General features: G+C 43.8%; 1 protein-coding gene across 3 annotated transcripts in view; it reads left to right on the top strand.

The window, feature by feature from the left end:
* Positions 1-24,867, top strand: part of LOC126512118 (integrator complex subunit 6-like) — a 25,752-nt gene extending 885 nt beyond the window's left edge. The window contains exons 1-5 of one of the 3 annotated variants that reach the window (XM_050159680.1): positions 19,497-19,714; positions 21,565-21,724; positions 23,434-23,784; positions 24,148-24,241; positions 24,624-24,867. In XM_050159680.1, the coding sequence (XP_050015637.1) occupies positions 21,598-21,724; positions 23,434-23,784; positions 24,148-24,241; positions 24,624-24,723 (672 nt within the window). In that variant the 5' untranslated portion in view covers positions 19,497-19,714; positions 21,565-21,597 and the 3' untranslated portion in view covers positions 24,724-24,867. The other 2 variants (XM_050159679.1, XM_050159681.1) reach the window with 2 other exon arrangements.
* Positions 24,868-25,668: the final 801 nt, after the last annotated feature.

The raw sequence follows: 25,668 nt of genomic DNA on the forward strand, positions 1-25,668 counted from the left end.
ATATAAAACCTGGCAGCAGGTGGGCTTCATCACTGAACCTGCTCCAGTAGCAAAATAACAAACACCGTAAAGAGATGTGTTGAACATCTTCCGGGTGGGGGCGGGGCTGGAGAGATGGCTCAGAGGTTAAGAGCACAGGCTGCTCTTCCAGAGGTCCTGAGTTCAATATGTTTTATTTTCACGTGGTGGCTCACAACCATCTCTAATGAGATCTGGTGCCCTCTTCTGGCCTGCAGGCAGTACACTGTGTACATAATAACTAAATAGCAAAGGAGGAAGTCTTCCGGCCAAGTCCCTTCTGGGAATGGCAACTTCTCAGACTCTGTGGAAGTGACACTCACTTACAGCAGTGTGGAGTCTTATCTGCTGATCCTGACAGATACCAAACTTGCCATGGTGGCACTGGTGTCCTTCCAAGCTACTGGACCACTTCCAGTGACTAAACCACATAGCCCTGGCAGATAAGGCACTAGAACAGATCCCAGGCATCTTTTAAGATGTTTGGCACATCAGTGGCACTGGTGAGCTGGGGTACAAAAGAGGAACAGGCAATGGTAGCGATACAAATTCATATAGACTGTCTGGGTAAAGAAAGGAAAGGACCAGTCAATGGGATCACGGTGCGAGCCTTGAGGGTGGGGCTGGAGAGAGAGAGTTCTGAGGTTAAGAGCACTGGCTGTTCTTCCCAAGGACTTGAGTTAAATTCCCAGAATGCACGTGATGGCTCACAACCATATGTAACTCCACTTCCAGTGGATCGATCCAACAACGTTTTCTGGCCTTTGCAGGCAACAGATGTACATACACATGGTACACAGACATACGTGAAGGCAAAACACCCATACACACAGCAAAAAAATACTGTCTTCCAGGACAAGCTCCAAAGCTACAGAGAAACCCTGTCTCAAAAAAAAAAAAAAAATACTGTGGCGGAATTGAAACCTGGGTAGGGGGGGATGGTGTGATTGGTAAAAACAGTGCCAACTCACAAGGAATGGCCACGAGCTTTTCCACAGACAGTTGCTCTGGCTTTGGGAGTGTGACTTTGTGGCTGGCACAGGAGCAGAGGGCACTTGCAACTGCTTGCCGGGCCAACAGATACAAAAGCATGGGAAGTACAGAATAAACCAGACCCTAACAATCTTCCTACGGCTTTCATGAGACACAAAGTCAGGCCCTCCTGCTGCCAGCAAAAGCTGATGCCTTCACAAACGTGGGAGCCGTTTGCTCATTGAACTATGAAGAAGAAGAAGTTATCCACTGAGTTCCTGGGAAATCAGGGTACAAATGGAGCGGGGCACAGACAACACAGATTGGAAAACAGCAACATTTATAAGCATGGCCCTGAAGTGCGCCGATATGGTCCGTGTAGTGCGTCACGCCTGGATCGTTACATTAGCCTAACAGTATACATAGAAGTCAATGTGCCTCGTTAAGTGATTGGTGGGTGAATCGCACAGGGCTCAGGCATATGGAAAAGGAAAACAGACGCGCCTTTATGTGTGTGTATTGTCACAGGATTTCTGTAATAGTTCTTGTATAAACAGGCCTCACCCAGCTCAGTGTTATAAGTAGGTGTCTATAGGAGATTAACTATAATAAGGACAGACCCATCTCATAAACACTGCTGTACAAACCTGGAAAATCAATGAAAATATTATATATAATATATTTATATATATCAATTTTGGATACCCAAATATAGTGATATTTTTTGACAGGGACAGACAGGGGCTCTTTACTATTCTATATTAGATGATATATTTGAACTCCATATTATAGAAAGAAATCTGAACAGCCATTTGATTAACAGTTTGGTATGCCCTAACTGCTTATTTGTGCTGACCTAACCCCACCCCCAGTTCAGCTGCCCTGGAGGAGAGAGGACAAAGCCAGTACCAGCAGATACTAACTAGATTCACTGTTCCGATAAGCACCTGAGCCAGGCACCCAGAGTTAGAGGGGAGAGCGCAGGGGCTGATAAGGAGACAGGCCAGGCGCTGCGCAGATGCCGCACGTCTCCAAGATGGGGCTGATTAGCTGACCAGAGGCAAAAATCTGGACTCTGGAGCAATTGTTTTTCCATCCTTTCTTCCTCTAAAGTCTACGGACTGGAGATGAGAATCTTTAAAAGATAGTCATTCCCAGGCCAGCAAGATGGCTCAAAATGAGTAATGGCTCTGGCAGCTGAGTCTGGTGACTTGATTTCCGGCTCCAGAACCCACGTGGTAGAAGCAGAGCCATGGTTCAGGCGCGCCATTTTCTGATACCCGTTTGCTCACCACGGCGAACAAATTCTCCCACATATCATACACGGCACACTCCTCCCCACACACACACACACACACACACACACACACACACACACACACACAATGCAAAAATAAAATAAAACCTGTCTTCCTAGCTGTCCAGCTCTCAGAATAAAATGCAACTTAGAGGTTAAATTTCTGCTTGTTTGTTAGCATTTGCAGTAAGAGCCTCCCCCAAATTCTGGTGCTCCAATGATATCTTCGCTTGCCTTATAATTCCACAGAGGTTATTTTGATGATTTTATAAAAGGATTGTTAAAATAATAGCAAAAGAATTTAAATAAAAGGCCCCCTATGCAGGTAAAAAAGATGCTTTCCAAACCAAACTCATAAGGTTATTGAAGAAAACGCCAGTTCATTGGCCAGGGAAGCAGTCAAGATACCTCCCACACTATGAAGACAACTGTTTCTTCAGCCAGCTGCGGTGACCAGACTTGGCAGGAAGTTGCTAGTGTCAAAGACAGAACATGCTCTGGATATGGGCCATGTGGGGAAAAAGCTTGGGGCCTGGGTTCAATCCCCAGTACAGATACAAAGCAAAACCCAGCAAAAGCATGCATACCAAAGTATGGGGCAAAGTTACCTCTAAGAGGGCTCAGTATGGATAGCTATATACATACAGTTCTTTTTGTCTTGAAAAACCTTAAATGGCTGAAGGACTTAATAATAGCATAGACATTTAGAAGTCTATGATGCTTCTGCATGTTGACTGGGCTTTCTGTTCGGCAACCTAGGCCATGACTCTTGATTGGTATTTGTGATGCCCTGGGAGTAAGCGTTCATTGTTGCAGTTTGTGCTGTTGCTGGGTTCCAGTGTCCCAGGGTTTAGCTTTAACACATAGAACAAAAGGAATCGATCACAAATCCCTCTCCAATGATCAAAAGAAAAGTGGGCTAAACAAAAGTAAGAGCCCAAAACTCCACAAAACTGGGGTGGGGAGGAGTGAAGTGCAGGGAGCCTAGTTCTCCAAATTCTAGCCAAAGGAACAGCATTCTGCAGAGGTTACCATGTAGTTGTTTTATGCACCAAGGCTACGGCCCACATTGCAACAAAACAAAGTCTTCCCACGGGCTGACAGGGTTCGCAGTGACCCTCAACATTTCTGATAAGGACAAGGATGGAGTTCATTCTTATCAAGGTCCAGCTTACACTTGTCCTGTTCCGGACACCACGCAAACTCCTTAAAACAGGAGTGACAGGGAAGTGGGTAGAGACAGTGAGTAAATCGCAACATTGTAAATAATCTCTAACGAACTCGTGGATCTTTCAGACTGGACTTCTAAGGTCGGGGGCGGGCGGGGGGGGGCATTCCAGTTCAGAATCCGACAATTCTTCTCTATCTCCCTGGGAAAATCACAAACGTGTGGTAAAATTCTCAGGCTGAGCAGAGACCCTCCTTTGACAAGAATGTAAATGCCCTCCTGAAGTAGTTTGATATTTTCCTATACTGAGTGCAAACCCCAGGTTGGTTGCTCTAAGATGGCCTCTTGAACATCTGAAAGAGCAGCTTTCTTTGCCTCCAGAGACTTCATCTACAAAGGCCCTTTGTTCTCCAGGTCTATAGGGCCACCTCTGGGGTCACTGCACCCAAACTGGAAAGTTACTTTTGCCTTCTGTCCCTCGTTGTCTTTCCCCTAATCTTTCAATGGCCTATCCTTTTGACCTAGAATTCTAAACTCTGAAGTGTCTTTAACACCCCCCCTCCTCTCCTAGGCTCATAGGATTAAACTTGTAGAAAAGTAATGGGCTTGTATGTAAAGAAAATGCAGGTGCTGGCCCCGGGAGGTCAGCAGTTCTCAATGGACTTTTGAAAATGACTAGAAAGAAACTGTGCCGTGGAGACAAAGACCCCTCCAAGCAAGCTCGTGGGTTTCATGCCAATTGGCTCCTTTTAACCTACTGCATTTCATGGAAGTCCTTTGCATCCTTCAATCCCCTTGTTGCAAGGTGGTAATTTGAGAAGGAAACTTCCCTCAGGGCTGGCCTGGAACGGATGGCTTTCACAGCACTCCTTTCTGTCTCCAGGCTTGAGCAGGGACCAGCAGGAGCTTTTAGAGTCCAGGAACTGGGGGGTGCCACCAGGGCTCAGAGATGTCCAACATGACTGTGGCACATTTTTAACTTGGTTGACATGCCTTGGGCAGCTGCCCTGCCGCTTAGGGGTCTCTGTCCCTTGTTCATGTCCTGACCTGGAGTGTCACAGGGACACAGTCTTAGCACCTCCTTTGCACTTCAGGTCTATGCCACAGGTAGAGACCTGCCAAGTTCCAACAACACCCACAGCTTCCATGAGCTCTAGTGTCAAATCTGAGACAGACTCTTGTGGGTGGTGAAATATCACCCTTGGTTGTTCCTGTCACTCAAATGGATACTTTACAAGCAAATTTCTCCATCCAAGAAGAGAAAAGGATATTCCAGAGGACAAAAAGATTTTTTTCACTGCTTTACTCTTCTGCCAAAGTAGGGGCTCTGGGAAAAAAATAGGAATGCCAGAAAAACTTAGGAGTTCAGAATTTAGGAGTCCTGGCCTACACCAGAAAGAAAGACTTTCAACACATAAATAGGCACCTGCCTTCATAGCCACTGAGGAAATAAAATCAAAAGCACAATGAGATAGCCTTTCCCATCACTGGGGTCAACAAGTATTGCAGATGGTCTGAACAAATCAGAGTCCTCAGACATGGCTTGTAGGAATTTGAAGGAGTGCATCAGTGTTAGGAAAGAGTGGTGTTTAAGGAAGAATAGACCTAAAGTTACCAAATGGCCCAACAGCTCGACTTTTAAATACATATCCAAGAGAAAGGGGACAATATAGCCACATAAAGACTTGCATATAAACACATTGACAGGGTCACGGAGCAGCCAGATAGCTCTTGTCGCCAAGCCTGATGAGCTGAGTTTGACCTCAGGACCCACAGGGTGGAAGGAGAGAATCAACTCTCAAAAGTTGTCCTCTGACTTTCACATGTGTGTTGTGACATGTCCCTAACAAATAAGTAAATATAAAAATAAGATGGAATAAAATCAAAAAACTTTTTTGGTTTCAACTTTCATACTCCAGTGTGTGTGTGTGTGTTTGGAGAGATGGCTTAGCAATTAAAATCACTTGTTGCTCTTCCAGAGGTCCCCAGCTCAGTTCCCAGCTTTCACATCAGGTGGCTAAAGGAAAACATTTAATCGGGTGACTTACAGTATCAGAGGGTAGACAGAAGTTGCTGTTCAGCCCAGTCCCACAGCCATTCAGTCCCAAAGAAACACACAGAAGATTATATTAATTATCAATTGTTTGCTCTATTAACTCAGGCTTATTATTAACTAACTCTTTTTTATTTATTTATGCAGTATCCTGCCTGTAGGCCAGAAGAGGGCACCAGATCTCGTTATAGGTGGTTATGAGCCACCACGTGGTTCCTGGGAATTGAACTCAGGACCTCTGGAAGAGCAGTCAGTGCTCTTAACCACTGAGCCATCTCTCCAGTCCCTTAACTAACTCTTACAAATTAAATTAGCCCATAATTCTTGTCTATGTTTAGCCACATGGCTTGGTACCTTTTGTCAGTGGGACATTCTTATCTTGTTTGCTCTGCATCTAGCTGGTGACTGCAGACTGAGCCTTTCTTCTTCCCAGAATTCTCCTAGTCTGGTCAACTGGCCTGGCTACTGGCCAATCAGTGTTTCATTAAACCAATATAAGTGACAAATTTGTATAGGCTATAAGAGCAGTTTCCCACAGCACAGAGGTATAGTCCTTTATCATCATGGCAGAACCTGGTAGCATGCAGGCAGACATGGTGCTGGAGAAGAAGCTGAGAGTGAAGGATAAGGAGCTTTATCTTGATCCTGCAGGCAACAGGAAGTGAACTGAGACACGGGGCAGTATCTTGAGCATAGGAGACCTCAAAGCTGACCTCCACAGTGACACACTTCCTCCAGGTCATTGGGCTTGCAAGACATGTGCCTTTACCCCCATGAGTCATCTTGCTGGTCCTCTAATATCTTTAAGAACCATTCTCACATGTTTCTCCCAGGTATATGTGTATGTGCATAAATTATATATACATATTTCAGATGTGAAAAACACAGTTTGAGGGATGATTACCATACTTTTTAATTCAAATTTTGCCTATGAGAAATTGAGTCTAGATGCAGGTTAAAAAGTAATGGTTCATGATGGTAATAGCTCTAGCAAAGGATCAGTAGCATCCTGTAAGATAACTATCAAAGGCCTTTGTAGGCTATTCAGGCAAAGGAGAAAGGAGTTCCTCAGGTAAGTGTGGAAGGGTTGATACTTTTACTGACAAAGACATCTTGCAGTATTTAGGAGTGTGCAGTGGACTGAATGGGCCCCTCTCAAGTTTATTTGTTGAAATCTTACCCCCATTGTGATACAATTAGGAATTAGGACCATTGGGAAATGATTAGGTCATGATTGTGAGGCCTTCATGAATCATATAAGTACCCTTGTAAAAGGAACCTCAGAGAGCTCTGTCATCCACGTTCTGTCACACGAGGATAGCACAGTCTATCCTAGTTGTCTGAAACCTGGAGAGAGGGTCCCCAGCAAAATCTGATCATGTTGGCATCCTGATTTTGGATTTCCAGCCTCCAACACTGGGAAAATCCTAACTCACTCAGTCTATTTTAAATTTTGCTTTATTTTGGCAATCTTCTCTAACACAGGGGTCATTGTGTTCAGATTCCCTGAATGCAACTGTAGATTCCTATTTTAATTTTCAGTATCCCATTTCTTCCAGTAACATGATATTAAGAATCTCCATAAGCCTGTAAATTTAATTTGCATTTTATTCAGTCACCCCAGGATTAGACTCTGTGTACATTGTTATTGTTGGTTTGTTGTTGTTTTTAATGGAGGATAGAGGACCTTAAGATTGGAGATGCTGGTATTCAGTCTGATGAATTAAATACAGTGGATTTAATTGGACCCCAAAGTAGCAGGAGCCAGGAGACAGTGCTAAATTCTAGTTACATATTAGGCAGCAGTGCCCATATGGCTGACCCACAATGGGCAGCACAGGCAAACTGAATTTTATGGTGGCATCACAAGTATACACTTTTGGTACTAGAAAATCAATCATGGTATTTCCAGGCATGAAATAGAGAAGAAGTCTGCTGAATTTTTGCTCATCTCTATAAGCAGAAAAACTCTCAAACAAATGAAAGAAAAGCTCCACTGGACCATTGCAAAAGGGCATCTCAGCCTAGGAACAAACTTCCAGACTTGAGCCAGTTTGCAGACCCAGAACCCTTTGAATAAAGGGATGACCATATTTCCCCAAGGAAGAACTTTGATAAAAACAAAATACCCAGGAGTTTTGATGTTAATCTTTCTCCAGTACTTCTCCAGCAGAACTTACAGCCTTTTACAAGGGTAACTTGCACTGGGGCACTGGAGGGGGGCAGTGATATGGAGAACAATATAAATTATAACAGCCTAGTTCAAGAAGATTTAGAGAGGAAAAATGATAAAAAGTATCCTAGAGATCATTCTTTTTTATAAAGTTTCCAAATGTTTTATTCATGGAATTAACAGATATATATTTATATATGTTTAGCGTAGAATTAAGAAGACAAGTTTCATAACGATTTTTCATCTACAACTTTGAAGAATTATTCAGCTTTCTGTTACTATGTCAATGTCTATAATCTTTTTCCTTTTTATTGATTTTATTGAGCTCTACATTTTTCTTTGCTCCTCTCCCTTCCTTTCACCTCCCCTTCTACCCTCTCCCACGGTCCCCACGATCCCAATTTACTCATGAGATCTTATCTTTTTCTACTTCCCCTGTAGATTAGATCCATGTATGTCTCTCTTAGAGTCCTCATTGTTGTCTAGGTTCTCTCTGGGATTGATTTGTGGACTGGTTTTCTTTGCTTTATGTTTAAAAACCACTTATGAGTGAGTATATATGATAATTGTCTTTCTGAGTCTGAGTTACCTCACTCAGAATGATGTTTTCTAGCTCCATCCATTTTCCTGCAAAATTCGAGATGTCATTATTTTTCTCTACTGTGTAATACTCTGTTGTGTAAATGTACCACATTTTCCTTATCCATTCTCCAATGAGAGGCATTTAGGTTGTTCCCAGGGTCTGGCTATGACAAACAAAGCTGTTATGAACATAGTTGAGCACTTGTCCTTGTGGTACAGTTGAGCATCCTTTGAATATATAGACAAAAGTGGTATTACTGGGTCTTGAGGAAGGTTGTTTCCTAATTTTCAGAGAAATCACCACACTGACATCCAAAGGGGTTATACCAGGTTGCATTCCCACCAGCAATGCAGAAGTGTTCCATTTTCCCCACAACCTCTCCAACATAAGTTGTCATCAGTGTTTTTGATCTTGGCCATTCTTACAGGTGTAAGATGGAATCTCACAGTTGTTTTGATTTGCATTTCTCTGGTGACTAAGGATGTTGAGCATTTCCTTAAGTGTTGTTTAGATTCCTCTGTTGAGTGTTCTCTGTTAGGTCTGTACTCCATTTTTACTGGATTATTTGTTCTTTTGACTACCAATTTCTTGAGATCTTTGTATATTTTGTAGATCAGCCCTCTGTCTGATGTGGGGTTGGTGAAGATCTTTTCCCATTCTGTAGGCTGTCGTTTTGTCTTGTTGACTGTGTCTTTTGCTTTACAGAAGCTTTTCAGTTTCAGGAAGTCCCATTTATTAATTGTTTCTCTCAGTGTCTGTGCTACTGGGGTTCTATTTAGGAAGTGGTCTCCTGTGCCAATGTGATCAAGTGTACTTCCCACTTTCCTAGAGATCATTCTTGTGATATTTTGGCAAAGAATGTGGTTGCTCTTGGCCCTTGTTCCAAAAATCTGCCTGAGACCAAATTGAGGGGTTTTGGATGAATGGCAATGGCAGAAGAGATTCCAAGAATATTGGCTGTGTCACGTGGGGGTCATCAGTGGTCACTCTTATGCATATCTGTAATGGAAAGGGGTAAGGTGCACAAACAAAATACAAAACATACGGCTTGAGGAAAAAGGAGCTCCAGGAGAGATAGAAAGAGACAGACACACAGATAGGACCTGGCATGGGCTTTTAAAACCTCCAAGACAATCCCCAATGGCGTACTTCCCTCAACAAGGCTACACCCACTCTAACATGGCCCCACCTCCTAATCCTCCTAATCCTTCCCAAACAGTTCAACTCCATGGTGACCAAGCATTAAAATATATGACCCTATGGGGACCATTCTTATTTAAACCACCACAGAGGACAACTTGGGAGCACCAGTTCTCTCTTTCCACCACTTCAGGACTTAACTCATGTTCTCAGGCTTGACAACAAGTACCCTTCCTCACTGAGCCATCTTGCCTGCCATGATAATTTTTTTCTGCATCCATTCATATGGATCTTTTGGTAACAATTTCCTATTTCTTTTGTACTCATCAAGGTGACTGTCCAGTGCTTTTTTTCCTGGTGGGCTGACCCAAACTTTCATTTTCAGTCATTAAAAATCTCAAAAGAATATCTGGAACTGGCATTCTGGACATAGATGGTGTTCTATGGGAAGTCCATCACCACAGCCAGCAATTCCAGTGCAGTAGAGACCCCTCTAGTGTGTGCTCATCAAACCTGGGTGGGAACAGAACTTCTCGGTACCCTAGAGGATGGCATCCTTCCTTTATTCTTTGCTTTTACATGCATGGGGGTTCTTTGGAGTCAGCTAGTCCAAGTCTCCTCTGCTGTTTTTGAAGATGGAGAGCATGCTTTCAAACTTAAGTATCTACCTCAAAGTTGGGTTCTTCCTTGATTAATCCTTCTCAGACCCAGATGACCATGAATCCTTAGGGACGTTCCTCAGCTACCCAGAGGCAATTGCGCGAAGCATCTCCTTGGGGAGAGCTGAAAAGAGGGGGCAGAATGTAGGACATTTGAGTGCTTTTCTGACCTCTGCTTATGGGTCTGGGTCACATGTGTGGTGGAGAGGGGAGGATGATGGTGGGAGGGGAATAGAGAGATCAGATGGATACAGGACCTGAGTTCGAATCTCCAGGACACACATAAAAAGCTGACACAGTTGCAGGTACCTGTAGCCCCAAAATTACAAGGCTTGGGAGCAGGAGGAAGGAGGGAGATGTGAGAATATAAGGGGAAGGAGGTTCAAAGGAAGGAGTGCGACAGAAGGGGAGAGGGCAAGGCAAAAGTGAGGCAAGAAAGAGAAAAGGAGGTGGAGGATGGGGGAAGGAATAGTGAAGGACATCTCGAGCCCTCCCTATACCCCACATTAGTATGGAGATGTATGTGTGAAATATTATAATCCAAACTGGGGAGGGAGGTTGAGGCAGGAGGATTGCAAGTTCAAGGCCCACCTACGCTATATAGCAAATTCATGCCAGCCTAGTGAGACCTGTCACAGAAGGACAACAAATGTAGGCAGTACCGGAAGGCCTGAACTTTCCCATGTCTACAGCTGGGCCTGACTTTCGGTTTCTTAAAAGGACAATGAGGGAGGCAGCCCATACTAGGCCTGAGCCAGTCTCCACAGTACACAAGGCAGTGACCAAAAAAGACAGTTCCTGTAATCTCCCTAAAACATACCCTGCGTTGTTCAAATATGTCCCCCGAATGGGAAAACTATAATGACAGTCAGTTAAAACTGTACTAATGTAGCTACAGCCTGCTTAACCAATGATGTTCGTGATGACCTATCTGTTCCTAGAATCCCCCTGAGCTTAAAAGGGGTCTGTGTGCTCCTTTCGGGGTTGCCATTTTGCACAGGTGGTGGCCCTGCTTGCTGGAATAAGGACTCTTTGTCTTTGCACAGTATTGGCGTCTGGGGCCTTCCTTCAGTGATTCTTGGACCCAAGATGGAAGAAGAGGACTGGGTCTAGAAAGTTGTTCTCTGGCCTCCACAAGCATCCAGTGGCCCACGAGCACCCAGAGTGTCTCTCTGACTCTGTCGTCTCGGTCTCTCTCCCACAACACAAAGAACAATATAGGTTGTTATTTTACATCTCCCACGAAGCAGGAGTCAAGGGCAAATTTTTCCTCCTCTCTGTGAAATAGATAACCCCGGTACCACAAAAAGATTAGCTTTCCACGCTGGCTTCCAGACTCTCTGTTCTGTCTCAGTGCTGTTTGTTCACGCTTTGCTTTGGACACTGCACCCGCTATCCCGCAGTGTGTCTTCTGATTTACTTGAGGACTGTTTAGATGGTGCAGACTTCATATCCATACTCATTTTATTATCAGGTCTCCACTTTTCAAAACAAATGAACATGGGATTTTGAACGAGATTGTCACCTTTCTGGAAGGAAATTCCGCTAAGAAAGTGGTTTCTGCTTTGTTGTTTGTTTTTAAGATGGGATTTCACAGTGTAAGCCACAACAGAGCAGCCTGGATGCTGAGACTGGCGGGGGTGGGGTGGGGGGTGGGGGGTAAGGTGGTGAGGGGGTGGGCGGTGCCAGGATTGAGACACGGAGGCTTCTTTTCAGGTGGAAGAACAGCAACCTTTATTTTTCCCCAGCTAAAGCTTTTTATACTGGGAAGCTTCTGTGGAGACCCACCGGCCAGAAAGAACACAAATATCCTTGTCAATTATAGACCACAAGGAAGTTCCGCTGACGGTCAGGGGGAGTGAGGGCAGCTGGATCACAACAGGTGTAACCTTGGTAGCCTGGAACTCATTTGTAGACACAGTAAGCCTTGAATTCTCAGAGACCCACCTGCCTCTGAGATATGCATGACCACACCTATCTATGTGATGAGTTGTAATAATAAGACATTTATTGCAGTCTCTAAATTCTCTAAATGTGGTTTATACTTTCTATGGACTGTATTAAAACATCTGTCATTATACTCCTAAGTATTAAAGGCTTAGGGCACACTTCATTGCTACTTTGAATTTTATTTACTAATTATGTGTGCTTACTATACAGAAATACAGGTGGCTTGTCATGCTTGTCTCTCAGTTCAGAAACTTGGTTACTGTCACTTTAAAAATTGCAATGATTTTTTTTAATTTGTTATATTTCATATTTTTGTGTCTGTCCACATATGTCAGAAGAAGGAACCAGAGTTATAAGCGATTGTGAGTGACCAAACATGGGTCCTCTACATGAGAGGCAAGCCTTCTTAACCACTGAGCAATCCACTCTAGCCCTGGTTTTATATAAGTTTATCTTATTTTAAAATTCATATTATTTTTAATTATGTATGTGGTGGGTATGTGTGTGTAAGTGCAGTTTCCCACAAAGGCCAGAAGATCCCCCTGGCCCTGGAGTTACAGGTGGTTGTGAACATCTAATGTAGGTGCTGGGGATTGAACTTTGGTCCTCTGGAAGAGAAGTATATACTCTTCACTGCTGAGCCATCTCTTCAGCCCCTGGTTTTATATCACTTTTGAAAAATTGATTTTTTTTTTAGGGTTTATTTCATCTGTGTGCATTGGTGACTTTTTGTCACCTGCAAGCATGTCTGTCTGTGAGAGGGTGTCAGATCCCCCAGAACTGGAGTTAAAAACACCTGTGAGCTACCATGTGGCTGCTGGGGGTCGAACCCAAGTCCTCTGCAAGACTTAACTTAAAATCTTAACTGCTGATCCCTCTCTCCAGCCCTGGGTTTATATAACTTCACATGCTCTCTCTATATAGAAATGTCACTTGTAATGTTCCTTTCAGCCTTTGTGTTTGCACATTTCCCTGGCCTGCCACAGTATCAAGAGCTCTAACACTTTGTTGGGTGTTGTGATCCAGCTGCCCTCACTCCCCATGACCATCAGCGGAACTTCCTTGTGGTAATTGACAAGGATGTTTGTGTTCTTTCTGGCCGGTGGGTTTCCACAGAAGCAGTAGAGGTATAAAAGACTTTAGCTTGGGGCAAAATAAAGAGGTTGCTGTTCTTCCACCTGAAGAGAAGCCTTCGTGTCTCAATCCCGGGGGTATTCATTCTTTCGTCCTTGATTTGTTTAAAGATTTTAGGCAGAAAATGCTTATTACTTTTGAGTGAATTTTGACATTGTCACGGAGTAGGGGTTTTTGTTTGTTTCATAGGCACACTGTATTTCTTATTTATATCGTAGGTTGGTTTTTTTTCAGGCAGGGAGAGGTTTGAGATCGTTTCTCTATCCAGTTCTGGTTGTCCTGGAGTCCACTGTAAAATTCAGGCTGGTCTCAAACTCATAGAGATCCTCTTATGTCTGCCTCCCAAGCATGGGGGGATTAAAGGCAGACACCACCATACCCTGCCTACATTTTATTATTTATTAATTGTTACGTTGACCTGCATCATAATAATGGGTGTCATTCAGATCTCATCTTCATGTGCTCATGGTCACCTGGCCATCCCCTCCCCTCTCCCTTTCCCCCTCTGCTTCTGCAGTGAGCCTGCTGCTGCTTCCTGTTGTGTATATATAGTTCCAAATCTAGATTGTCATATGAGAGGAATCACAGGCTATTTTGTCTTCTGTTGAAACACTTCAATAGCTTACCACAATTATTTTGTATTCTCAGTTGCTGATCCTTTCAAATAACAAAGAGAATTTGAATTTAAAATGACCAGCTAGTTCCCTGACCTTTCCCTGTGCTTCATGTTGATTGAGGTTCAAGCAGTCTTGCCTTTCTTCATTGAACTGTACCCTGACATGCTGTATGGCTTGGTTTTTTTTCTTGATAATCTTTATTTAAGGTATTTGTCTCAGGGGCAGCAAGATGGTTCAAGGAGTAAAGGCTCCTTCCACCAAGCCTTTGGTACCCGTGTGGTGGAACCCACAAGTTGTCCTCTGACCTTCAACCTTGCACCATGGCGCATGTGTGTGAGCATACACAAACACACAGACACACACTTTAAAACAGATCTTTGTTTCTGTTCTCAGGAGAGCCTTCCTCGTAGTTGTCCTCTCTTCTAACGTACATCTTGTAGGTTGGCATCACCTTCTGTTGACTTCACAAAATGAGCTAGAAACTTGTCTGCTTTGTTCTGTTTTATGAAATTATTTGTGTAACACATTTTTTTTCCACCCAAATGTTTAGAAGACTCTGTACCAGAAGCCTGTGGATACAAAGGTTTCAATTTTTGTTCTGATGAATCCAGATACAAAACATTCAGATTCTCTGTTCATGGGAATTTCTTGCATTCTATTTTATCTCCGTTTTAAACCTAAGTGAAGTTTTTCATAAGCTTTTGCTCCTCCCACTTCAGCACTTTTGTTCCCATAGTATATATTCGTTCACTTCATTTGCTTTGCTTTGCTTTGGAGTCCGGGTGTCACTCCATAGCCTCAACTGACTTCAGTCTTGGAGCAATCCTCCGTTGGGCTCCGATCCCTGGGTTCCACGCATCATCCGTGACACCAGCTTGGGTCCCATCTCTTCTATCTGGTAATTGTTCTTTGCTGCTCGTCAGCTGGATGCAGCACCATCTGCCATTTCTTCTTCTTTGTCCCTGGCCTTAGTGAGATCATTTTTGAAAGGTTGTTGCCTTTGTACATGTCTTGAGGGGTTCTTCCTGTTTGCCTGTAGCAGTCACAGTGTTTCAGGTCAGAGTTTAATCCATTCTGAGTTTCTTTCTGTCCAGTTTGAGTCTAGTACGTGTCAAGCAGCACTTGGTGAGGAAGCTTCCATTTCTCCATTTATGTATCTTGGAACCTTTGTTGAGAAATGGTTGTTTATTTGTCTTATTTCTTGGATTCTCTGTTCTGTTTCATTGTGTCTCTCTTCCCCTCCTCTCTTCTCCCTTTTTCTGTCTGTCTCTGGTTTCTTTCTCCTCTCCTATCTTGCCTCCCCTCCTTCTCTCTCTCTCTCTCTCTCTCTCTCTCTCTCTCTCTCTCTCTCTCTCCAACTTGATGTCAATACAGCCTGTAGTATAATTTCAATTTAGGGACTGTGATGCCTCCAGCATTGTGCTTGTTTCATCAGGATTGATATTATTATTTGTTGGTGATTTTTGTGCTTCCATCTAGATTTTTTATAGTTCTTTTTAATTTTGTGAATGATGTCACTGAAATTTTGGTGGGGATGGCATTGAACCTATACATCATTTTAGGTAACATGGCAACTTTACAAACACACCCACAGGCTTGAGAAGTCTTCGCATCTTCTAGCCTTTCCTTAAATTTATTTTTCAGTCTTTTACAGCTTTCATGGTAGAGCTCTGTTATTTATTTGCTCAGGTTTATTTCCAGGTGTATATGGAGGCCATTGAAGCGGAATTGTTCCCTTGACTTCAATTTCACTCTGTTAGCAGTGTGTAGCAGAGCTACTGATTCTGAATTTGGATTTCGTGCATTGCTACTTCCTTAAAGTCACATTGGATGTGTGAAGTTAGAGGACAGCTTGTGGGAGTTGGTTCTCTCCTTTCGCCACAACGACCTTGTATTAGTTAAGTCACGCTGCAGTCCCAGAAAGAACCCAGGGTGAGCGTGTCGTCATGTTAGGCTTACAGATGTTGAGTTTGGTTCCTCTGTTGTTTTCTTACTCTGTGTTGCTATCCAGGTGACACTGGATCTCAGAACACGTTGGCATAAATGCTTTCCTTTCTAGTTTATGGAGCAATTTAAGGAGCACTGACATTAGTTCTCCCAAGATCTGGGAGAATTCAACCATGGGTGCAGTGAGTCTTGGCTTTTCTTTGCCAAGAGACGTTTTGTTATCGCTTTACTCTCGTTGCTTGCTATTTATCTGTTTAGGTTGTTTAAAGTGCCCATTGTGTGTCCACGAATTTATCCATTCTTTGTAGATTTTCTAATTTATTGGTATATAAATTAGATCCATTGACTGAAGTCTACTGTGAGACACAATCTGTCCTGAAAATCGAAATGAACATCTTTTTAAGCATTTGTTTGTGAGTGTGTGTACACATGCACGTGTACATATGCAATGGAGCAAGTGTGAAGGTCAGAGGACAACTGCGGGTTCTGCCAGGAGACAGAAATGAGGTCATCAGACTTGGGAGCAAGCATCTTTACCCCTTGGCCATCTTGCTGGACCTGAGACAAGCATCTTATGGGGTTTGGGTTTTGTTATTTTGTTGTTGTTGTTGTTTATCTTGGTTTGCTTTTTTTTTTTTTTGACACAAGTTTCTCTGTGTAGCCCTGGCTGTCCCAGAACTCGCTTGGTAGACCAGGCTGGCCTTGAAATCTGGAGATTTCCCTGCTTCTGCCTCCTGAATCCTGGGATTAAAGGTTTCTGCCACCAACAGCCTGCTGACAAGCATCTTAAATAAGCGATTAACAAGCAAAATCCAAGCGTGGGTGGAAATCACGCAGCAAGTCACAGTACAGTTCCGTGCACAGGGGCAAGGCTGCTTTAACCTCAATCAACTCCAAGTGCAGGAAAGGGTTAGGGAAGTAGGTGCTCATTTAAAAGATGCCTTAAGCCAGGTGGTGGCGCTCGCCTTTAATCCCAGCACTCGGGAGGCAGAGGCAGGTGGATCTTTTTGAGTTCAAGGACAGCCTGATCTATGAGAGCTAGTTCCAGGACAGGATTCAAAGCTACAGAGAAACCCTGTCTCGAAATTCAAAAAAAAAAAAATGCCTTAAACTTCAAATCCTGTTCATGACTTGAGAGCAACTGAGAATACAGAACAACTTCTGTAACCCATTGAAGTGTTTCGACAGAAGACAAAACAGCCTGCTTTCTCTCATATGACAGTCTAGACTTAGCAGTTTGAATACACAATATGGGATCCGTGGTTGAATTCTATCAGCTCAGCCACTGAACTAGCATCAGTGTTCCGTGAACTGTCGCATAAACTCCTCCGAATTTCACTTTCATTTCTTTTTTTTTTTTTTTGTTTTTTCCTGGAACTAGCCCTTGTAGACCAGGCTGGCCTCGAACTCACAGAGATCTGCCTGCCTCTGCCTCCCGAGTGCTGGGATTAAAGGTGTGTGCCACCACTGCCCGGCTCACTCTCATTTCTAGCCATGACCTTTTTATGTTTGTTTGTTTTGTTTTTCGAGACAGGGTTTCTCTGTGGCTTTGGAGCCTGTCCTGGCACTAGCTCTGTAGACCAGGCTGGTCTCGAACTCACAGAGATCCACCTGCCTCTGCCTCCCGAGTGCTGGGATTAAAGGCGTGTGCCACCATCGCCCGGCCCATGGCCTTTTTAAATCCTCTGGTTTATTCATTTAGATCTCTTGCATTTGGTTATCTTGGCTCATGGTTTGTCCATCTTATCTTTTTATAAAACTGTTTATTTCACTCATCTTTGCATTTTTAGTCATTAATCTCTGCTTTGTTGTTATTTCTGTCCTTCTGTTTTCATGTTTGGCTTTTTTATAATTTGTCTAAGGCTGAGGACCACCATTAGCTTTATTGAAATCTCTCTGGGTTTCATTTTGTGGGGACTCAGGCCTGTATGCTTTTCTCTTTAGAACTGCCTCCACTGCATCCTGAACATTGTGTTTTCATTATCACTGAACCGTAGGGATTAAAAAACAATCCACTTGCTGCTTTCTTTGCTGATCTGAAATATCATCAGAAATCTAGTGTCTGATCTCTGTTGGCTTGTGTAATTTCAATAGTTCCTTTGTGCTTTTCTGAGTTTATACCATTATCATCTAATAAGATGCAAGTTTTTAGATCTAGGAAGACTTAGTTTATGAGATAAAATGTCATCCATTTTGCAGATGCTTCCCCAGGCTGAGGAGGAAAGTGTGTACTCGTAGCTCTTGGCTATTTGGTAGAGTCTGCTGAACGGAGCAGCTTTCCTCTGATGTGTGGCGATTTCCTTGCCTGGATGATCTATCAGTGGATGAGAATGTGGTGTTGAAATCATTTCTTCTTCTTGTATCCAGATCTCCCTGATCCTTCCCGTCCAGTACCTCTTGATCTAAGAAATCAATTGCACCCTCGTAGGAATAGCTGTTACAGAAAACACCTCTTGTCTCAAGAAACGGAACTTTTTCCAGATCTTGGAAGCAAGTTAATACTACATCTTGAGATTCTTTAAAACTACATATGTAACCTGCTGTTCTAGTGTGAAGTCAGGCTGCTTAACTTGATTTTAAGAAAGCAATGTAACCAATATTACCAAGCCCTGGATTTCCTATGCAATCAGCTTTTACTACCTAAGCTAAATATATTTTAATAAATAATATTAAAGTATGTATGTGTCCATGCCACCGAGCGAGGATAATGTATGTGTGTGTGTTGTGGGAATCATGTGCTGAAAGCAGCTCACTGGTTAAAAGCAAGCTTACATGACAAATGTCCCATAAACGTGGGAAGCAGCATGAGGATCTGGCTGATAACATCTCTCTGCAGTGTTGAATGCTATTACAGGTCAGCTAGTGTCAGTAAAGTAACTTCTTCCCTTGCAAAACTCGGTTAAAGATTACTGTAGAAAAGAATTCCTCATTCCTTCCCCATACCGTGTTTTCTGTGCTATTCAGTAAGGACAGAGCAAAGCTCTTTGTTAGGGACAGTCAAACTCCATACATATGGCAGACAAACAACAGACAGGCCCCACATCAGAAGCTGCAGACAGATAAAAGACACGGGGAGAGAAGTGGGGAACTCCAACCTGGGCTCACTATTGGTCTAAGCTACTCCGAGAAGTCTCTTGTTAATAGCCCAATGCAGTACTGACAAACTCTGCCGTTTGCTGTGCGTCTTTACAGTTGTTACATTTTTTGACGGATTGTTCTTTTTTTTTTTTTCTTTTTCAAGACAGGGTTTCTCTGTGGTTTTGGAGCCTGTCCTGGAAGAACAGGCTCTTGTAGACCAGGCTGGTCTCGAACTCCCAGAGATCAAACTGCCTCTGCCTCCCAAGAGCTGGGATTAAAGGCGTGTGCCACCACCGCCCAGCTGGATTGTTCTTTTTATTAAGGGGCAGTGGCCGTCTTCATTTCTCCTTACAGTTTTCGTCTTGAAGTCAGCTTTTTCAGCTGAGAGTAGCCACTCTTGTTTGTACATAGATTCTGTTTGCCTGGGAATACAATATTCCTTCCATACTTTGACTTCTCGTCTTTTAATCTTTGACGACAGTGAGGTGAGTTTCTTGGAGACAGGACACAGTTGAATCTTGGTTTGTTTGTTTTTAAACATTTCTCAATTCTACATATTTTTTGGTGTTTGCACATTTTCATGCGAGTGTATTCACTTATGCATGCCTGTGCTTGTAAAGGCCAGGGAATGACGTCAGGTATCTTCCTCCAGTGCCTTCCACCCTAGTTTTAAAAGAAAGAGTCTCTCAGTGGACGTGGACCTCACTGGTCAGGCTAGCCCAACCAGCAGCAAGCCCCAGGGACTGTCCTGTTTCTGCCATTCTGACTTCCGGTGCTGGCTTACAGATAAGTGCCTTTGTGTCTGACGGTTCCTAAGGTGCGCCTGCAGGTTGAGCAGGCGCCTTACAGTCAAGTCAACTCCCCACCCCTCAGGCTGCGTATTTTCTACGTAGTTAACGATTATATTTAGAGCGCTCACTGCAAGGTAAGTGCCGCTTTCTTCCTTGTTCACGTTAAAGCTTCGTGGGCTCGCTAAGGTAAAAATGTTTGCCTCTTTTCAAATTGCTGTTTGTCTTTCTACCCTTGTAGTGATTTTCTTTTCCTTCCCCACGCTCTCACGCTGCTGTGGATCTTCGCCTTCTGTGTGTAATATTCTTCCTTTAGTGTCCTTTTTCAGGATGGCCGAGTGGCGGTGGATTGTTTTAGTTCAAGCTGCTCCTGGAAGGACTTCATTTCTCTTCGAATTTCAAAGGAGAACTCTCTCTACTGAACATAGTAACCTGAGTTGAAAACTACTGACTTTCAGAGTTTAAGATGTATCAGCCTGTAGTAATCGTCCATTCGAGATCTAGCAAAGAAAGTCTCCCTGATCTCCGCGGCTTTGCCTTTCGACCTAACTCGGCACTTCTGTTCTGAGACTTCCAGTATTTATTCTTTGTTCTGCTCCCTCCGCATCAGAGCCATTAGATGACACGGAGAGGCGCTTCTCTCTCCCGTCATGTTTAGTTGCAATTCCTCCTTAACTTGCATATATCTTTCCCTAGGTTCGGGGAATTTTCTGCTGGATTTCCGTGACTTTATGCGGTTAGACTGTAACTTGGTTCCTTCTTTTAAGCCGAAATTTTAGAGAATTGGTCTCTTCAACATGTCCCAGTGTTCCTGGAAGTTGCGGTCATGATTGCTGCGCGTTTTTTCCCCCTGTAGTTTGTTTTCTGCTGTGAAAAGTAATAATTCCTCAGTCTTGTCTTTAATTCCTGAATTTTTTTTTTGCTTAGTCTACAACAGTGATTCTCAACCTTCCTAACTCTGTGACCCTTTAATACAGTTCCTCATGTGTGGTGACCCCCAACCATAAAATTATCTTCATTGCTACTTCATAACTGTTAATTTGCTACTGATAAGGATCATAATGCAAATATCTGTATTTTCCAGTAGTCTTAGGAGACTCCTGTGGAAGAGTGGTTCCTGGTCGCTATCCACAGCTTGAGAAACACTGCTCTAGATGCTTCCTCTTAAATGTTTTGTGTGATGCATTTTTTTTCAGTGTTTCTGCCCGATTCGGTCTCCCTGGGATCTCTATTTTAATTGCCGTTTTTTTTTTCCCCTTCCCTATCTACTTCACGAATCTACTTCTTTCTTCAGATTCTTATTTGCTCTTTTAAGCTTAGGAATAATTTCTAAAACTGTTGTCATTTCCAACATTTTGGTATTTTCAGATTTTTCATTTGCTTTTTCACAATTCTCGGATTTCTTTGTTTTCCTGACTCTTCTTATTGTGGAATTACCTGGAGAAAACTTCTTAGCCCACCTTATCCCAGAAGCTTTTTTGTTTTGTTTTGTTTTTCGAGACAGGGTTTCTCTGTGGTTTTTGGAGCCTGTCCTGGAACTAGCTCTTGTAGACCAGGCTGGTCTCGAACCTACAGAGATCCACCTGCCTCTGCCTCCCAAGTGCTGGGATTCAAGGTGTGTTCCACCACCGCCCGGCTTCCCAGAAGCTTTTTTATGTCCTATGTTTTTAATGTTGTGGTGGCTACAATTTGTTATATATAATATTCATATATTATATAAATATAATGAAATGTTTATATAATGTATATATTATATACTCCTTCCTTTTATTCTTTCTTTCTTTCTTTCTTTCTTTCTTTCTTTCTTTCTTTCTTTTTTCTTTTTTTTGAAAGGTCTCTCTATGTAGCCCCAGCTGTCCTGGAACTCACAATGTAGATCAGGCTGTCCTGGAACTCAGAAAGATCCTGCTGCTTCTGCTGAGCTCTGGGATTAAAGGCATGTGCCGCCACACTCAGGAAATATTATATCTTCACTGCTGTTTTCTAGGGCAAGGAGCCTGACAAAAAGGAGCATCACACAATGCTTAAACAGAAAATTAGCCCTATTGGAGAAGGAGAAGCCATGGGTCCATCACCAAAGAAAAGGAACACTGCGGACATGGCGACAAATCAAGCTCTTGAAGCTTCCGCCAATGTGAAGGGAGAAGGTAAATATATCCAAGTTGGATGGGCAGATATGAGCATATTTCCAACTCGAAGGAATCATGTGGAATGATGAACGTGATAGGAGTTGCCGCAGAGAGAGCAACGGGTCCAAACAGCTCCTTGCACCCAGCGTAGGACAAGGTCTCAGAGGGGACAGATGCCCTTCCCACCTGCCTGGGCTTCTTCCTCACCTGCCTTCTCCTTTTCTCCACATTACAATGCCAGGGGGATCAACACCACAAAAACTGTTGTGGGCATCAATAGTCCACGACGACACTGCCATTCATTCCCAGCAGCTTCTGGTAGAAGCAGCCACCCCTTTATTACTGATAACTTTCTGGGATTTCTTATTTTATTTTATGTGTGGGGGTGTTTTGCCTGCATGTGTATCTACGCTCAACTTGTGTACCTGTTATCCAAAAAAGCTAGAAGAGGGCATGGGATCCTCTGAGACGGGAGTTGCAAATGGTGGAGAGAGATCATGTGAGCATTAGGACTCAAATCTGGGTCCTCTGGAAGGATAGCCTTCTCCTCGGCCCCAACTTCCTAAGGCATTTTGTTCTCTATAATCCGTTTCTTACTGGTGAAGCCTTATCGCTGGCTTGTCTTCCCTTTATTTTCTTCTCTTGATTGATCATGTGATATTTCCTCACTCGGGCTGTGTAAGTCTTCATTCTAGCTCACACTGTCACAGAGCAGACAGGTATTTTCTGCTCGGTCTCCATTCCCATCTCTACCACTTCCTGACAATGGCTCTCAACCCTGCAGCCAGAGTAAGGACGTCAGTAGATAAATATAGTAGGCCACATTCATGCTGAGACAAAAAAAAAAAAAAACCTGTGTTCCCAAGCATGCAAGATACAACCTGACTCCTGTCCCTTGCCCAGTAGACTCTGCATCCCCCAACCCCACCATCTTACAGTTATCTGGACCCCAGTAGTCACCCTCACAATCTGTGTCTATTTCTTACTACACAATGCCTACATCCCCTATCCCCGGCTCACATTACACACCACACCTTTGCTCCACATCTCCACAGGCTACCTCTTTCTCCTCTGTTCTGCTCAGAGGACCCCTCCCATGGGGAGCACCAACCTGGTGGCCCCGTGAGCACTCTCAGCTGCTTTCTCTCACATTTCCCTCAGCTTCTTCTCCAACATGAGAACAGCCAAGTATATCGCTCCTTTCAGTGTCTCTGTGACACTGAGAATTCCACAGGAGCAGGGGACGCTCCTGTCTTCCATGTTCGCTGATGACCCCAGAAGGTGCTGGACATATCAGAACATGAGTAAATGACACAGAAGTGACAGAGGGAGAAAAAGAAGAATTCACCTTGACACGAAAGGGAAAAGTCACCTTCAGATGTGGATTTTTAGTGAAGGTGTACACCTAACATTTTGACATCTATGGCCTCTTTAGCTTTTCAACTTGTAAAGCATATCAATGTGACACTAAGCCTGGAGTACCAGGGATCTACGTTGTTTCTTCCCTGTCCTGCCCAGCTAGTTTGTACGTATGTTCTTGGAGCTACAGGGTCTGAGGTGGTGTTCATCTATGCTGTATCCTGGGGTCAGTTTGTCATGGCGGAGATTTTTCACTGGTGTACTCACCTCCTCTGAACTAATTTTAGACCCCGAGGAGCACAGAGATGCCTGTGTGCAGCCACTGAGGTCACTTAGGTCACAGCTTGTTTCGCTACTTTGCTTTCCAGGAGCTCCTGTCAACCAGGATGCCCAGGAGGGGGTGATGGAGGGTGATTCCAAGTCCCCTGAAGTCTACCCGCAGGAGCGTGAAGAAGTGCAGTTTAAGCCTGCACCAGGAGATGCCACTCTCCCCGCTCTGGAAGATTCTCTGCCTGATGAGATTCTTAATGACGAAGATGGTGATGACAACGCAGGTGCAGGGGCCAGTGCCAGCCATGACAACTCTGAAAGCACCGAAGATGACACAGAAATAACGTCTGTGGAAATTTCCCACTTCATTGTGAACCCGGTGGATCCAGAAGTCATTAATTATGGAATAAAACATGCTCTGATGTCAGAAATCCGTCGCTATGGACGACGTAAGTACTCAAAGAATGCCTAGTAACGGGCTTCTCTGAAGCTTCTCCATTTGTATGATTAGAATAACCCGAAACTGCCCCACGAGAGAGAGCCTTGGCCACAACCGAGGTGTTCTACATAATTGAGTACAGTCACTCTTTACTTAGACTAAAATAGCTCAGTAGACTCCATCTTGCATTTGCAGTGTTGCTTGGTTAGTGCTCTTAACAACTGCATCCGTATCTGTGCACAGGCATTTAGAACACACACACACCATTGAACATCTGTGACCATGAAGCTTATTACTGAGGTACACACAGATCCACTAACACCCATTCTCTTCATTTCTGTGAAATACTGAAGTCTTCTTGTATTCTCTCTAGAATATGGAAGGATTTTCAAGCTGCTGGATGAAGTGCGGGGACCCCTGGATATCCGCCTGCATTTCGTTAGGTTCGCCATCAAGGAAGCAGCAAGGTGGGTGCCCAGAGGGACCACACGCCTTCAAGCTGTTGACTCACTGCAGTGGTTGGCTGAGGGGTGGAGAACAGCACCTACTGGGAGTTGCTCAGTCCCTGCCCCCACTTTATAGTTCAGGCTCATGACATAGATATTTAGGTTGATGTCACCGGTGTTCGGCACATCCTTCCAGGCCTACTCAACCTTCCTTTGCCACAGTTGTCTTGATCTGGGCAATGATCCTCAGTAGACAGCTTTCCTATTGGCTAGAGCACACAGTACCCAGGATGTACTGACTGTGCTTACAGATGGTGAGCCCCTGCTCTGGATCACACAGCACTTCCTACTGCGCAGGTTCTTTGGGTATCTCTTTTTACATGTTATGTTTGTTTATTTTCAGGTTTAAAAGATACCACCTAATATATTATCTCGAGAAGTTACTGGAAAAAATGATGTCAGACAGCACCATCAGGAACGTCGATCTAAACTCAAGCACCTGATGCTGTTTTGACAACCATCAACGATACGCAGCAAATAGTTTAGCCCTGAATATAGTAGGGGAATGCTGAAGCTGCCTTGCATCTGTTATCTAAGAAAATTAAAGAAAGCTGTTTTAAACTACTCTTAATAAAAGATGAGCTTTCTGTCTATGCATTTTGTTGAAAGTGTAACTTCTTGCTGGTTTGCGGCTTTTTTTCTCTCCCCTCTGCTGGGTGGTGTTATTGTCTCATCAGGTAAATATCATGGCAAGTCTGCATTCTCAGGCAGGTCACCAGTGTCACCTCTGGCATTTAGAACTCTCTTCTTTGCCAAGTATTGCTTTGGGGCTTTTTAATTTTTTGTCGCAGCCACCCTCGACCCGCAAGAATGACGCGACCACCAGAGCTCTTCTCACTGCAGTTTATTCCAGGACTTTATTCACTTTCTCTCTCTCTTCCCCTCCCTTTCTCCTCTCTCTCTCTCTCTTTCTCTTTCTCCCTCTCTCCTCTCTCTCCTTCCTCTCTCTGGGCAAACCTCTCCCAGCCCTTAAGTAGGCACGGGCTGCCAATCCCGGATTGCCAGGTGGGCACTGCCCATAGGCCCACGCATATGCAGGCAGCTGACAATCATTGCGTGATCAGGCATAAGTCAGGTCTTAGGCATAATTAGGAGCTGATTATCAGATGTGGCTCCATGCTGCTCGCTACAATTTTTTAAATTGTTTTGTTGTTGTTGTTTGGTTTTCTGAGACAGGGTCTCACTGTATAACTCTGGCTGTCCTGAAACTTGCTATGTAGAACTCACAGAGCTCCACCTGCCTCTGCCTACTGAGTACTGGGTTTAAAAGTATGTGCTGCTATGCCTGGCATCCCAACAATCTCTTTTTCCCATTGTCCTGAGACAAAACCCCTCAACAGGTTTTGGGGTTTGACTTAGTGAGCTGTCTCCAGGCCTTTTTACTTAAC

Source organism: Alexandromys fortis, unplaced genomic scaffold (assembly GCF_014885135.2).
Source record: "Alexandromys fortis isolate MF-2015 unplaced genomic scaffold, M_Fortis_MF-2015_v1.1 scaffold_95, whole genome shotgun sequence".
Taxonomy (NCBI): Eukaryota; Metazoa; Chordata; class Mammalia; order Rodentia; family Cricetidae; genus Alexandromys; species Alexandromys fortis.